Source organism: Dermacentor silvarum, chromosome 11, assembly GCF_013339745.2.
Source record: "Dermacentor silvarum isolate Dsil-2018 chromosome 11, BIME_Dsil_1.4, whole genome shotgun sequence".
Classification (NCBI taxonomy): Eukaryota; Metazoa; Arthropoda; class Arachnida; order Ixodida; family Ixodidae; genus Dermacentor; species Dermacentor silvarum.
Genome location: NC_051164.1, coordinates 63,274,224 through 63,290,165, shown reverse-complemented (window position 1 = coordinate 63,290,165; position 15,942 = coordinate 63,274,224). Strand labels below are relative to the sequence as shown.

Genomic DNA, 15,942 nt, shown 5'->3' with positions numbered 1-15,942 from the left:
AAATGCAACGTCCTAACCACATTAGTTGTAGGGTAAGGAGGGATGCGTGTTTGAGGCTGCCATTTTTCGGGGTGCTGGTGTCATATCGATCAGCGTGCCTTTTTTTTTCGTTATGACACCAGCACCCTGAAGTTAGCATGACACCAGCCCGCCTTCTCCGATTAGGTGTGGCTGCTTTTGCTGGGTCGGTCGGTATCTCGGTGGCTATATTTGCAAATAATATACGAAGGTTATATGTTCGCCGAATTTTAAATACTAGCAAACAGGTATATATATACATATATTATTGTGCACTAAATGCTGACCGACAAAGTAGGGCTAGTAAGCGCATTTTTGTTGCGTAATAGTAATAATAATAATAAAGAAAACTTAATTCCTACAAACAATACTCCCTGCACAATGAACATATAATGTAGGCTCATATTAGCATATATAAAGCACACTGACCTCTTAATGGAAAAATGCATTATATTCATCAGATTCTTCTACTTAATTTTTATTAACTATTTGGTATGTGCCATTCCATGGGTTTGTGGCCATTCTTAGAATGGGCATTATGTGCCATTGTGGCACAAGAGGCATAGAATCGTGCTTAAATGCATATATATATATAGACACGTGTCGTACTTCACTCTGCATACACCTGTCGTCATTGTTCCATTGACAAGCATCACACATCGCCGCCTTCGTCGTGACGTCGCTTGCCTGGTCGTCTAACACTGTGCATCTGCATAGTTTCGTGTTCGTATTCCCGCATATTTCGGCTGGTTCGGCATAGCTTGTGATGAGAGGTGAAGTGCACTAAATTAAAAAAAAAAAGTTGCAGTGGCTTAGCTCGGCTATGCCAGGATATACGTAGCGTTAGCAAAGGTTCAGCTGATTATTCTTCGCTTTCCTGGTTGTCTAGATTGTCAAGGATTAGCTTGATTGTCATGCTTACTGCTGCTCCAATGACACACACGCGGTATACGTATTATGTGGCACATGTATTCATTCCTCCTACGCTCAACCGCTAATTGCCAGGCAACTACTTCGGGATCCGATGAGTCAAGCTTCTCCGTTCTTCTGCGCTGTTGAGCAGCATTTGCGCTCTCCTTCTCCATGGCTATACCACACTGGCAAACGCCAGTCAGAAGCGCAGCGGCTCCAGCGCAGTGTCAGACGGCGACTGCACAGCGAGCGCGCGCCGGCGCCAGTGCGTCTACCACGGCTACGACGTCACTCCTCTGGAATGCGCAGACCGGCGGCGGTGAGTCGCGCGCGGCGGCGGCGGAGTGCGCGAGAGGTGCCGGCTCCGGTGGCTCCGGTGCGCAAGCCGTGTGACATCACTGATCCTTGCGCATGCGCAGCACGGCTCTTGATGTGCCGCGCGAAACGGGCTTGGCTAGGCCAGTGTAGCTAACGCTACAAAAAGTGCAAGAGATTAATTTTCCGACTTTTTGTGGTAGATAAACATTGCGTAAGGTTACACGTTTCGGCCGTACGACCTATGGCTGGTCCTCTGGCCGAAACGTCAGAAAAAAATATGCCATAACGTTTGTCTTTTTTTTTTTTTTTGCTTTGTTAGCCTCCAAGTTTCTGCTCCATATATGTGTTCGTACTGGTAGAATGCAATTATTGTGCACTTTTCAAAAGATTTGGTGCCGGCTGACGTATGCGCTACACTTTTATTCTTCGGTAAATTTCCTTTTCATGGTCAGGTTCTACTATCAAGATTGTGCTCTACAATCTAGCGTCACTGCGCATGCGCCAGCGTGACTGGCTGCGTTCGGCGTGGCCAGCGCGGGAATCGAGCTGGTGCTATTTCGTCGGCAGAATGGAACCGTGTGAACAGCGATAACGGCCTAGCTGGCCAAGCTACTGGTCGATGAATACACGGCGATTGCTGTGCCGTTCCGGTAGCCGAGTGGGTAGAGTGTTCAGCTCGTACCCGTAAGGACGGCGGTTCGAATCGCGGTGCCTGTATCGTTGAAAAAAAAAAAAATCACAGCGATGCGGGTGCCGAGGCTCGAACTGTCGTTGATGAAGGGCCGAGATGGATGCGACGCGGAGACCTGGATCCTAGTATCGGCGTCTGCATCGTTAACGGCCAAGCTGATTAACGACGGTGCGGTTGTAGGTACTGGGACCCAGGTCGCTCCGGGTGATTAATGGACCCGGCTGTACGCTCGGCCGCCGGAATGTGGTGGATAAGGGGAAGTTTTGTGCCTTTGTGCACATTATTTCCCCTCGCTATCCCCCGGGTATCCTAAGAGGGTGGATACCTGTTGCTTTTGGCGCCGCATGGCGCAAGCGCTGAACGCGTCAGCAGACCGCTAAGCACATCTGGTACAGTCACATCCCTCGCTAGGCAAAGCCCCTCCCGCCCCCCATTGTACGTTAATACCGCCCTGACCACATCGCTAATACAACCCCCCAATACGCATTGAAATCGCCACGACCTAATCTGAGAAGTTTATTCCTCCCCCAGAACTAAGACGACAAAGCACTTCAATATCGCCCGGACACCTCAACACCATTAAACCGCATATCTATTACAGATGAGGAATTACCCAGACCGCACTTACCTCTATTAGACCCCATCTCCATTAGAGATACGCAATCGCCCATCTCTAATAGAGGTGAGGAATCGCCTGGACCCATCTCTAATAGAGGTGAGGAATCGCCCGAACCCAACTCTATTAGAGATGCGGAATCGCCCGGGCCTATCTCTAATAGAGGTGAGGAATCGCCCGAACCCATCTCTATTATCTCTAATAGAGGTGAGGAATCGCCCGGACCCATCTCTAATAGAGGTGAGGAATCGCCCGAACCGAACTCTATTAGAGATGCGGAATCGCCCGGGCCCATCTCTAATAGAGGTGAGGAATCGCCCATCTCTATTACAGGAGGTGAGCAATCGCCTGGGCTAATCTCTAATAGAGGTGAGGAATCGCCCGGGTCCATCTCTAATAGAGGAGCAATAGAGGTGAGCAATCGCCCGGGACTATCTCTAATAGAGGACGTAATAGAGATAGTGAGCCCATCTATGTTAAAGATAGATGGGCCCAGGCAGTTGCTCACCTCTATTACAGATCATACAGATGGGTTCGGGCGATTCCTCACATCTATTAGAGATGGGCGATTGCGTATCTCTAATGGAGATAGGGTCTAATAGAGATAAGTGCGGTCTGGGCAATTCCTCATCTGTAGTAGATATGCGGTCTAATGGTGTTCAGGTCCGGGCGATATTGAAGTGCTTTGTCGTCTTAGTTCTGGGGGAGGGGGGGAATAACCTTCTCAGATTAGGTCGTGGCGATTTCAATGCGTATTGGGGGGTTGTATTAGCGATGAGGTCAGGGCGGTATTAACGTACATTGGGGGGCGGGAGGGGCTTTGCCTAGCGAGGGATGTGATTGTACCAGATGTGCTTAGCGGTCTGCTGACGCGTTCAGCGCTTGCGCCATGCGGCGCCAAAAGCAACAGGTATCCACCCTCTTAGGATACCCGGGGGATAGCGAGGGGAAATAATGTGCACAAAGGCACAAAACTTCCCCTTATCCACCACATTCCGGCGGCCGAGCGTACAGCCGGGTCCATTAATCACCCGGAGCGACCTGGGTCCCAGTACCTACAACCGCACCGTCGTTAATCAGCTTGGCCGTTAACGATGCAGACGCCGATACTAGGATCCAGGTCTCCGCGTCGCATCCATCTCGGCCCTTCATCAACGACAGTTCGAGCCTCGGCACCCGCATCGCTGTGATTTTTTTTTTTTTTCAACGATACAGGCACCGCGATTCGAACCGCCGTCCTTACGGGTACGAGCTGAACACTCTACCCACTCGGCTACCGGAACGGCACACCATCCGCCGTGTATTCGTCGACCAGTAGCTTGGCCAGCTTGGCCGTTATCGCGGCCTACGTTCTCACAGTTCAATCTGCCGACGAGCATGACGTTGCTTAGTAACGCCGAATCTACACATCCGTGACGCGGTTTGATACGCAACACGTCACACGGTGATGTGGCTGTGCGGTAATTAAGCGAGCAAGCCGGGGTGCACGTTAGAACCTCAAGAGAGGACGTTACAGAACCCCAAGTGAACTAGATTATTCCCCACTAAGGCGCGCCTTATAATCAGATCGTGGATTTAGATAATTAGCAATAATGATCACAACAATAATATTTATTTCCCATCAAATCAGGTTCATCATCATCAGCCTATATTTTATGTCCACTGCAGGACGAATACCTCTCCCCGCGATCTCCAATTACCCCTGTCTTGCGCTAGCCGATTCCAACTTGCGTCTGCAAATTTCCTAATTTCATCACCCCACTTAGTTTGCCGTCCTCGACTGCGCTTCCCTTACCTTGACACTCATTCTGTAACTCTAATGGTCCACCGGTCATCAACCCTACGCATTACATGGCCTGGCCAGATCCATTTTTATCTCTTAATGTGAACTAGAATATTGGCTATCCACATTTGCTCTCTGATCCACGCAGCTCCCTTCTTGTGTCCTAGCGTTGCGCCTAACATACGTATTTCGTTCCATCGCTGGTTCGTCCTCGACTTAATCGCATGCTTCTTCGTGAGTCTCTTTCTGCCCCATATGTTAGCACCGGTAGAATGCAACGATTGTACACTTCTCTTTTCAACGACAGTAAGCTCCCAGTCAGGATTTGGTAATGCGTGCCGTATGCCAACCCACTTTTATTATTCTGTGAATTTCCTTTGCAAGGTCCGAGTCCCCTGTGAGGTAATTGACCTAGATAAACGTACTCCTGTAAAGATCTAGACGCTGACTGGCGATCATGAATTCTTGTTTCCTTACCAGGCAACATTAATTACCTTTGACTTCTGCATATTAATCTTCAAACCCAATCTTCTTGTTACAATTCATCTCCAGTGTTGCAGAACAGGACAATGTCATCTGCAAACCAAAGATTGCAGAGATATTCGCCGTTGATCCTCACTCCTAGGACTTACTAACCCTTGCCTGGTAGGTAATTTTCTCCTTGTGGAGGACGAAGGTAGCCACGGAATCTTTGTAGATTCTGCGGCTACCTATAATTAAGCAATGATTGACTGCTGGTACCTCTACTCAGTCGAATGCCTTTTCATAATCTATGAAAGCCATATAGAGAGGTTGATTGTACTCCTCAGATTTCTCGATTACCTGATTGATGACATGTATGTGCTCCTTGGTAGCATACTCGTTCCTGATGCCAGCCTGTTCTCTTGGTTGATGGAAGTGTTCCCCTAGTCCTATTGGAAGTTATCTTGGTGAATATTTTATACAATATCGAAAGTAAGCTAATGGGTCAATAATTCTTCAATTCTTTAACGTCTCTCACACTTCTTATGTATCAGCATAACGTTGGGATTCTCGCACCAAGCCTGCGTGACCCATGGACTTACTCGCGAAGAAGCAACACTGTTGTACCGCATCAGAACCGACTCTGCGTACTCGGCTTGAATAACCGACTCGGCTTGGTTATTCAAGACTGGACGATGCGATTCCACCGTTCTGTGCATTCTGTGGTGATATCGGCGACATCCAGCATTTCATTTGGATATGCCCGCAGTTCAACAGACAAAGAAAAGCGATGGTTGACAGCCTGCAAAAGAATGGTTTTTCGCACAGAACCTTTGAAGACGTCCTTTTACCCGGAGGGCCCGCGGTGATCGGGAAGAGAGTGCAACGACTGCTGATTGCCTTCATGCGAGACACGGGGCTCATCGACACCTAGTGACACGCCCCTGATCTCAACTCGAAGGAGGATCAGGCGGAACAATTGCCGGCTACGTATGCCAGGCTAACCCCACCTGCTGTAACGCCACCACTACCATCACCATCACTCACATTTCTTGCACACGAATTCAAAGCTTTGCCCAAGGAAAGCTTCTTTATGTCTAACGAAATCTCTCTCTCTCTCTCTCTCTCTCACACACACACACACACACACACACACACAAAACACAGTGTGATACTTCTAAATAGACGTTTATTTGATTTCATTCAACTTGCCTTCCCCGTGACCAGGGAACACATCAACAACAAGGTTTCCAAAACAGAACGGCACCGAAAATGCCGAAGAAAAAAAAATGAAAAACACGGCTCTTGAACAACACAAGTAAAAAAAAAAAAGTGTGAACATGAAGGGTGTGGTCCACAAGAAAGGGAGAAAGAAAGAAAACGACCTCATACTGTAGTGCCCGCAGCGTACAACACAGATATTGTAAAAAAAATCAATAAAAGAATAATAAAAAAAACAAGGTGTTTAGCACAAAAAGCGTAGTGTTCAAGATACAAACGCGTGTTATACGTCTCGCCTCGTTAACGAGGTCGATTCCGCAGCGTATAGTATTTGCATATATACGAATGTTGGTGAAGGCACTCCCGTTGAGCAAGACGCGCAAAAAAGCTTATGGACCCCGCATTGATGTCGAAAAGTCTCTGTATAGATTGGGTTGTCGCGAGCATCTGAGATAACAATGCGCATTTTAAAAAAAGGCAGCCAGTAACGCTCGGTTCTGGAAGTACACGTGACACACACACACACACACGTACGGGAAGACGAAGACATACCAGACCGACAGTGCTTCTCGTCGAATTTTGCAGTGACGCCAGGGACGAGAGAACGACCATAAAGACAAAATACAGAATGCCACTTCATTAGTCTACACACAATATGGACTGGCCTACAATAACCGAAAACTTTACAATCTGCAGAAGAACGTCACGTGTACTTCCTCTCCGCCCCGCCCTTTTTTAACGACATACAATTACGAAGTGTAGGCCAAATCTTGTCAGGAAAGCAGACCGCGGTTCAATCGACAATGACGTCAACTATCAATTGTGGTTGTAATCAGCGTACGCCTGTCGGTTAGCGCTGACTGTCGTCTGTTGTCACCCATGTGCTAAGCGAAACGAATGGCCCCGGAAGACAACACGCATCTGTGAATACGTTGATGAAGCTTTATGAACGCACTTTAAGCACGGAGAAGTCGCAAACACAAAAATGGACCTCAAGTTAGAACGCTTCGAACCAAAACCCGAGAAGGCTGGTACTTCGCGTATCATCCGAACGTCACAGTAGCGACTCGTCAACTGCATACAGAGATTTTTACCATACAGAATACGAGCAGCAAAGCAGAGCCGTACTGTGAAGCAGCCGTACTGTGAAGGAGCCTTGCTGTGAAGGAGCCTTGTGGTGGCCAAAATGCCTACATTAGCGACTTCCTTTTGGCGAGTCCATCGTGAAGCCGTACAACACAGCCGTCACAGCTGCAATAATACACAAATATATTTTCATTGAGAAGTATATAGTAATAAAAAAAATGTACGAGGAGCGCTTTCACAGAATATGATAGCAAGTTAGGAAATTAGACAGCGCACAAAAAGGAAGTGTAAATACAAGTCAAGCGACGTTTTGGGCATAAGAAACACTTGTTGTCGTCGAATTTTGCAGTGACGCCAGGGTCCGCCTTATTCGACGCATAACACCCCAGTTCTATGCCGTAGAAGACGTAGTTTGCAAGCATCACATTGCACACAACCAATCAAATGAAGGGCCCGGCGCTTTTCACACAACCGTAACATCAAGAGGCAACGATCCGTGTATATTTAATAGAGAACAGACACTTAACATTGTAAAAACCTTCAAAAAACGCGAACAGCCGCCTATATACCACAGTCATTTGACAACAAATATGGGTACGGAATTCCACTTTAAAAATGACCTTGCCCATCGTGACTGATCACGAGGTCGCGCATTTATACATACATGCTCACGTACACATGCGCATTTGCATAAGCACGTATACATATGGAAAACATTTTACGACGGTGGAGGATTGTTCCCCTCACAAGGCACAGATTGTGTTACACTTAAGTCTAGCGGGAGCCATCACAACCATACATTTATAGGCAAAGGTGGTGAATAACAGCACAGGTGACGTAGACAAGGGGAAGGTGATTGGTTAAGGCACTTCGTCCACTTCGAGAGCAGAGTTATCGCAACACGAGCGTCGTTTAATTCGGTGCTCGCGCAAACGTAGCACGCAGCTGACAGGCTTGTAACGCCAATGTAATATGGAGACTGGAAACTGTTTAGGGCTTCGTTAGAAGAAAAAAGAAGTTTAGCTCTGTCTCACTGTCTCCATACAGTGTAGCGAAAGCTACGGATCAGCTCAGCCAATGAGCTGATAGCTGATGAGGAACGAGAACCGTAAGGATGGCTCGTCCACCGTCTGCAGCTAATCCTGTAGCGTGCGGGACGCCATTTGAATGCAAGGATCACGGATGGATTATCGACGCGGAGTGGCTGAAGCCGTTGCTATACCTCCCGGAAACAGGCAGCGGGAGTTCTCTTTCCTGATTGGCTGGTAGGACCCGCAGCCGTTCATCGCGCTGCGCCGATTTGATGAACCGGAGTAAAAAGCTCGACGCCATGACAGTCAGTAACGGAAGACGGCCCTAGCACTACATATAAACAAAAACGACGAGAGAAACATGCCATTAATTGCACCGCTTGCACAGCGTATATATATATATAGTCGTATAGGCACCGTTCGATGCGACATTGGTTTGATTCGGACAGCGTTTCCTCGTATGCTGCTCCTAAGTTGCATAAGCCCCGCCCAGCGTAACACATACAGGAACGCAAAGCTTGGAACACAACGCTACAAGAAAGAGAGAGAGAGAGAGAAAGAAAAGAGAAGTTAGAAAGCAAAGCTGCAAAACTAATTTTTGTTGTCTATACGAACGCTTTAAAACAATCACGTATAATTGGAATCAAGACTCAACGCCCTGGACGGCGCTTCGAGAGTGGACAACACTGGCTCGATAGTGCGAGTGAACAGCTGTGCGCGATTTCGACAACCACACACGTAAGCGTATTATCGACGTATATTCGGCGTCGCCCGGCGTTGGCGCGTTCGTTGTGGTTAAAACTGAAGCAGGTACCTCGGGGGGTTACAATACTTTCCTTGCGGTTGCCGATTAAAATGAACTCATCAATAGTTTCTTTTAAAAGTCACATCCAATGCTTCAGCAACTTCGACCTGAACGGAACAGTAGCTCGACTACGTTAGCGCTTTCATAATGAGGCAGAAGAGTGCGAAGGCAGCGCGCGGATCGCTGCTGTCAAACTAATGTCATTACACTATCGCAGTTTTCTTTAACGGCTAATCAGATGGTTCCTTTATCCCTCAGACGGTCAAGCATTTATGGACCTTTCAACGTATACATAACCAGTTCTAATATCACTGTATACAAGAGCCTGCGACCATGAAGAGCGACGTGAACTACCGAAATCACTCGACGGCAAGCGTCCACCTTTATTCCGTACACGCGGGACTCGCGCCCTCAGAATGAACGAGGACGCGCATAGCGCGCGGTCTCGCTTTCCCAAACCGTTCGTTCAACACGCGCACAACGCAATAGGGCCACGGAATGTCTCTTTTTTTTTTTTTTTCGGCGGCGTGTAAAGACGCCGATGCGGGTCGCATCCGCGCAAACGGCCGGCGTAGCGAAAAAGGACGGCGTAGAATTTCTATCGCCGGCCCCGGTACGATTACGAAAGGACCAAAGACTTTAGAAAAAAAAAAAAAAAAGGGCAAGCTTAGTAGGCCATGAAGGCCGATCGCGTGTTTGATCACAGAGACCTGGTTAAACTTCCTTCTTTTTGGGATTCGCACCGACGAAAAAAATAGTTGCCGCGCTCATAGCGGGGAGGATGAAAGTGCACGGTTTCCTCGCTCCACAAACCAATAATAAGGAGAAGGAAAGAAAACCGACCGAAACCCACGAGGAAACTACAAGAGCAAGCAGCAGCCAGTACGCCCCGAAGCCAACGTGAACGGCGGCGGAAGACTCCGCGTAAAACACTGGAGGGAAAAACAGCTCGCACCTTAATGCGGCGCTCGGCGCAGCCGAGTTGCTATACCGTAGACGCTATAGCCGAAGTCAGTGTTCAACTCCGCAATGAGATATACTGGATTAAAACGGCGAGTTGGTAATTTCACATCGTCGAAATCAAATAGCGCGATGGGATCAGATGACGCATGATCCCTATCGTCATCTGTTCCCCTTCGCGCTGCTTGATTTCGACGATTGAGATGTCGAACGTAGAATGGCGGGTCAGTCGGCGTACAGCGGCGACGCTATAACAGGACCAGAGGCCGATTGAGCGACGGTATCACGTCCGTTGTCTCCTCTATCGATGGCCAGAAATCACGAATTATCAGCAGCACGACCTACAACTGGTTCTGTCGAGCGTCAGCTGCCGCCTTCGAAAAGCGCCTGCCCTAGCTACTTAAAGTGTCGTCAGTCGAGTCCCAGCACCTATTGTACACCCCGTAAAATAACCGACCCTCGTACGGGTGGCCCCTTCATATGCTCAGGTGCCACTCGTAAAAGGAAGTCTCGACCACACAGCTACCGATCAGAGATTTCTAGGAGCCTTTATCGGTGGTCTTTCACATTCAGTTTCGCAGCCGCGAACTCCAAGAGTGTCCAGTGCCCCGAGACAATGCGACAACGACAGGCTCAACAGTAAAGAAATATATAGCTTCGGCTAGAATACACTTCAACGAAGCTAGAAGCCCAACGGCATTGAGCACGACACAAAAGGAGATCGCCACCAAAACTTGGAATCTTGCTCGAGATGGAGGACGTCTGAACATCTGCATTATGTGTCTAATTGTTATTCGCGCCTTACCCAAAAACATCGAAGTTACAGTTGCAAGAACAGTCAGTTCCTTAGCGACGCGCAGCGGCTAGTCGAGAGAACGTCGGAGCTAATTAAGACGCTGAGTTTAGATTAATTAAATAAAATGAATGAGAGGGAGAGACGCTAAGTGAAGGGGCAGGCTTGAAAGTTGTTAGCACGACGTGCTCGCTTACAAACAATGTGACACACGACGGCATTCTTTCAGGATTGCCGCCGTAACACAGACGTATACACAGATGCCAAGCTGCCGTCAGCACCGACATGAACCATTTCCGTGAAGAAGGCGGCCTTAGGACTAAGTCAGGCTGGAATTCGGTAGAAAAACCGTATCCAACGCGAAACGACTAACACTGGAAGCAAAGTAACGAGAAACATGTGCACGAAGTTCTCCGGGGGCTTCCTGTATACAGCCATATTTTGCGACAGCAGATAAAGTCGTTCAGCAGTGTACATGTAGATAGCCAAGCTTCAAGCTTCCCCAAATGATTGTGCAAGCATTCGACACTTGTAGGAGGCAGAGGACGCAGCGAAGCTTCTTTTTGTACCCGAAACGCCAATCACACTCCATCCCCCAACCTGCTTTCTTATTGTTTTTCGTTTATTTTACGGTTGCTGTGCCCCTAATGCATGCCAAGAACATAGGTTGGACCATCTGCGCGATCATTACTTTTACTTTTCTGGCCAGTGTATAAATGAGAGCGACAAGGCCCGCCAACCATGCGATATGTTGTTTCCCTCTTGCGTACGAGTAACGAGGCTGACAAAAAAGTAGAAGTACAGGTTAGTATAAGGCACTTTCAGAAAGAGAGAGAGAAATGGCGAGAGACAGACTACGAGGTGCATAACGACAACACGCTCCGTTTAGAAAACACGAACCGGCTACAAATAGCGCAACAAAACGCGCGCCCGGACTTAGCAAAAGACAACAGTTAGGAATGATTCTCATCACGGACCCTTCGTTCAAAAAATTGTAACGACGTAAAAAGTGGACTAAAGTATATGGTCGCTGAAAAAAAAATTATAAACGCTGTGTCCAGTGAACTACAGTGACACCATTCAAATGGTGCGAGGCTTTCTGCAGTGACGTCGCCAGACCGCCCTATTAGCGTTGTGTATAAGAACGTGAGCGTTGTTATGGTTGCGGACCAATCACAAACAACAAAGCCGGTCCCTTTTCATGTAAGGACAAGGTTGCTCAGGCACTTGCAGTGTTTAAAAATTTGCTAGGCAGCGACCATATAAGGTCACGCCAGTCTTCCCCATCTTACAGCAGCTGCCGGTAGATCTACTGAAAATACTTAGTCCGAGAGCCGAATTTTAGCTGACCAGTGTTGAGCAGACCAATGTTTCCAGCCCATGTTACAATTAAACTAAGATGTAGCTACAAGATCACGCTAGCAAGCCCTTAACGTAAGTGTGACGCATCGCCAGTTTGAGCCGCACGTACTGCGAACATCGTAAATTACGCGACGTTACTTGGCCCCGCGCAGCTGCAGCGTATACATATGGTATTTAACATGGGCCCAAACTTTTCTCTCTCAACAGGCGACAACAAACTAGCTTGAGAAAACAATTACACAACGGACACAAGAGGCACACCAGCGCCGACAAACACTCACTCATGCCGTTGCGTAATTAGACCACCCGGCGCACGGCGCAAGTGTCCCCCCAGCGATCGTCTTTTCTCCTCAGGCTGTCACAAAAGCGTCGGGGGTGCGCGCACAGACAAGACAAAAAAATATACAAGAAAAAAAAAAAAAAAAACGAAAGACCGGAGCTGCTCACAGTGCACCCGCCAACAATATGGCTGCCACTTAAGACGTCACCAAGTAAAGGGACCCTCCGACACCACGTGACAGACAGCGAGCGCCGCACAGTGTCCAGTCCCCGCAGTGCGCATGCGCGCGCCTCTCTACATCTGCTCGATGATCTTGTACTTCTGGCGAAGGTCCATCTGCGTCTCCCTCGGGTCCTTCTTCTTCCGGGAGCGCAGCAGTTCCCGAAGCTCGGACGCCTTCATGGTCAAGTTGAGGCCGTCGGCTCCAGGCGGGGGCAGCGAGCCGCCGTTCCTCACGGGCGCCGCCGCGCCGTTCTGGCTGGTACCGTTGTTCTCGACGTGGACCACCGCGGCTTGCCTGGCGGCGGGCTGGGGAGGCGCGAGCACTGCCCCGCCCCGCTGGGGCGGCGGCTGCAGGTCCGAGATCCGGCGAACCTCGGAGTTGTTGATCTGCACGTCGTACGCCTTCTGGACGTCGTACGAGCCCGAGCCGTCGGTCCGGTCGGCGCCGGTCGTGAGCGTGGTGTTCTTGATCACGGTGGTGGTCGTCGTCGACTCGATCACGGAGCTCTTCTGGTCGCGCGCGAAGACCGGAGAGTCTCGGGGACTCGAGGACGTGGAGGAGCGCAGGTCCGAGCTCCTGGATCCCCCGCCGTTGACGGCCGAGGAGCCCTTGTCCGAGACGGGGGTCTCGAGGCGCGGTGTTGAGCGGTCGTCACCTTCTTCCTCGCTCGTGGGCGTCGGAGAGGCCGCGACCACCTCGACGGACGACGTGTCGTCTTCGTCGCGGCTCTGCTGGGCAGCCGACGTTGCCGTTGCCACGTGCGAAGCCCTCTCAGTGGCCTGCGGTGGAGTGGACTGCGGGCTGGGCGTCAGCAGCGGCGTCGAGCTCTTGGACAGGTCATCTTGATGCTGAGCAGAAAAAAACGAGAAAAACTTGAGCGCATATCGTCACAGGAAGTACTAGCGACAAGTGCATGCGAACGCAAGCTACCACTGGTAAGTGTATACCCTCGACAAGCAAGAACAGTCAGTTCTTGCTTGTCGAGGGTATACGCTTCCCTCATCTCGAGCAACCGCAGTTTCGCGTTGTCTGTCGGTTATGGAGACAACGTGGCTAAACCCGGAGACGGAAATAACGACAAAACCGATAGAACATCAAGGCTACACTGAGTTCACGCTCACCAGCGCAAGACAATGTGGTACGTACAACAAAGTGACCAACAATGTGACCCCCCACGCAAAAAAAAAAAAGTGACCCGACAAAGTGACTGAGAGACCAACAAACTGACAAAGCACGCTACGTACCACGCTGAACTTTGTTTGCTTTACTGATACAGAAACGATCAAGAGTTGACGGACAAGAAGTGCCTCGAGGCTAGAGCCAACGTTCGTACAAGGCGACTTGTTTTCGTCAGGAACGAAGACAACGGAGTCCCTCGGTCCTAACGGTGACTCGAGAAGCATCCTTCGCTGTTGTATCCTATCAAGTACGTGGCGCCTATGGGGCATTGGCCAAGGAATCCCTAGTTCGACCATTCTCGATAACTTCGTCTTTCTTTGGGAAGCTGTTTTTGTTTGGGTTACCGGCACGGAGATGCACCTGACGCGTGCATCGTCGAGTACGTGCGCGTTTTGCTCCGCATTAAGTTTGACCAGCCGGGGTTCTTTAATTAACGGGCGCCTTAATCTGAGCACGCGAGCGTTTTCGCATTCCACCCTCAGCGGAATGCGGCCGCCGGGGCCCTGAAACGAACCGGCGTCCTCGTGATTAGCAGTGGTATACCCCGCAGCAACTGAGCCAATGCAGCGCGCGTGTCAAAAACAGCCGTGACGTCAGCTATACTCTCGGCGCACTCGGCAAAGACGAAACCGAGGAGCGATCGTCTGCAGAGAAATTTCGAGACAGACGCGCAGATAGAAGGTATTGAGGCAGACAAAAAAAAAAAAAAAGGGGGGGGGGGCAGGGGGTGGTTACGCTCGGTGGGAGGACGTCAGCGAGAACGATACGCACGCATCCCACGGACGTACTACGTACACACACAACGCGGTGGTTGAGTGCGGAAATTCATTTCGCGAAGGTTCGCCGACCGTGGCACCGACAAAGAGCGCCCGGCGATGGCCCCGCAGGTCGACGCCAGGTGCGCTGGAAATAATAAAACGTCCCCCCCCTCCCTCCCTAAGCGCGCGGCTTCCTTCCATGGAGAGAACGCAACCTTTCGCGCAATTGCCGAGCCAGGCTCTTCTCAGCTCTCAAGCTCGGCAGAAACAGCGCAACGGTGATAATGGACGACGCGGCTGATGGGGAGAAACGGCGTCACGAGACAAACGCGCCGAAGGAGAATGACAAACAAAAAGAGAGAGAGAAAGAAAAAAAATATGAAATCGGCGTCGGGAGCATCTAATAGCGGTTGCAAGTCGGGAAATCGTGCGGCCGGAACGACGCGGTGCTTCGGCTTTTTGGAGAGTTGCTCGGATGATCCCGTACGTGAAAACCGAGCAATTCCGCTCTTGCGGACGGAGACGGGACGTCCCATTCACGGCTTGCGCGAGCGTATGTGACCCCGCGAGCGTCGTACGCGATAGACCGCGGACCCAATGAACTATAAACGGTCCTCGCGCACGAAGCGGCCGGAAGGGCAATCGACACCGTCTCGTTTCGTAACGAGCGATGAGCCAGAAATGTATGACAGCTCGGGCGCATGCACGTACGCATATGTCATGGCGTTTTGCTTAATAGGTCGAGCGTATAGTGACGACACCACTTTCCTCGCATACGGATGCCAGTGGATGCGAAGTAGACGTGAACGGGGTAAAGCATGGCGATTATGCGGGTCCAAGTGAGACCGTCACGTCTCAAACGAAGGTGTAGTCGTACAAAGGCTTAACTGTGGCGAACAGATTTCTTCCCGTCTTTCAACAATATGGGAAGCCTGTCTTCACCAGTCGACACTACTGTGGGGTGACAAGTGACGGTGACTTCAGAAATGGAGGTGACACCTGCTCGACAGTCGCGCCTCTTTCGGGAACGCAACGGCTTGTGCATCCAAGTTGCCAAAAGACGCTGCTGCTCTCCCACTGTATAGTATAGGCTTGAAACGCGTATGTGCGTCACGGCTCTCTAACGCAAGCGCTTCTGTGCAGTGTTATGCGGCTATTCACCACTGTGCCTAGTTGCGTGCAACGTACGAGAGGACACTGAACACTTCATCTGCAATTACAACTTCTTTGCACTCCAAAGGATCGTCCTAACGACCGCACTAAATGCACCTCAGGGTTCGCACCTTGAGCTGCAACACGTAATTGAACCGCGGTCAAGCAGCCGCCTCTGAGTTCCGCGCTACGAAAGCGCGTTTAAACTTACTTAATTTTGCGTGATACACAGCGCTCAGTGAGATACCTTAATCATGTGTGTTGTGTGTTATGTCTGTGTTAAATGTCGTAT

General features: G+C 49.9%; 1 protein-coding gene across 2 annotated transcripts in view; it reads right to left on the bottom strand.

Annotated features, from left to right (window-relative positions):
* Positions 1-5,972: 5,972 nt before the first annotated feature.
* Positions 5,973-15,942, bottom strand: part of LOC119433151 (PDZ domain-containing protein 7) — a 126,026-nt gene continuing 116,056 nt past the window's right edge. The window contains exon 6 of one of the 2 annotated variants that reach the window (XM_049658995.1): positions 5,973-13,402. In XM_049658995.1, coding sequence (XP_049514952.1) covers positions 12,633-13,402 — 770 coding nt within the window. In that variant the 3' untranslated portion in view covers positions 5,973-12,632. Of the gene's footprint in view, positions 13,410-15,942 lie in introns of both variants that reach the window. The other variant, XM_037700293.2, reaches the window with a different exon arrangement.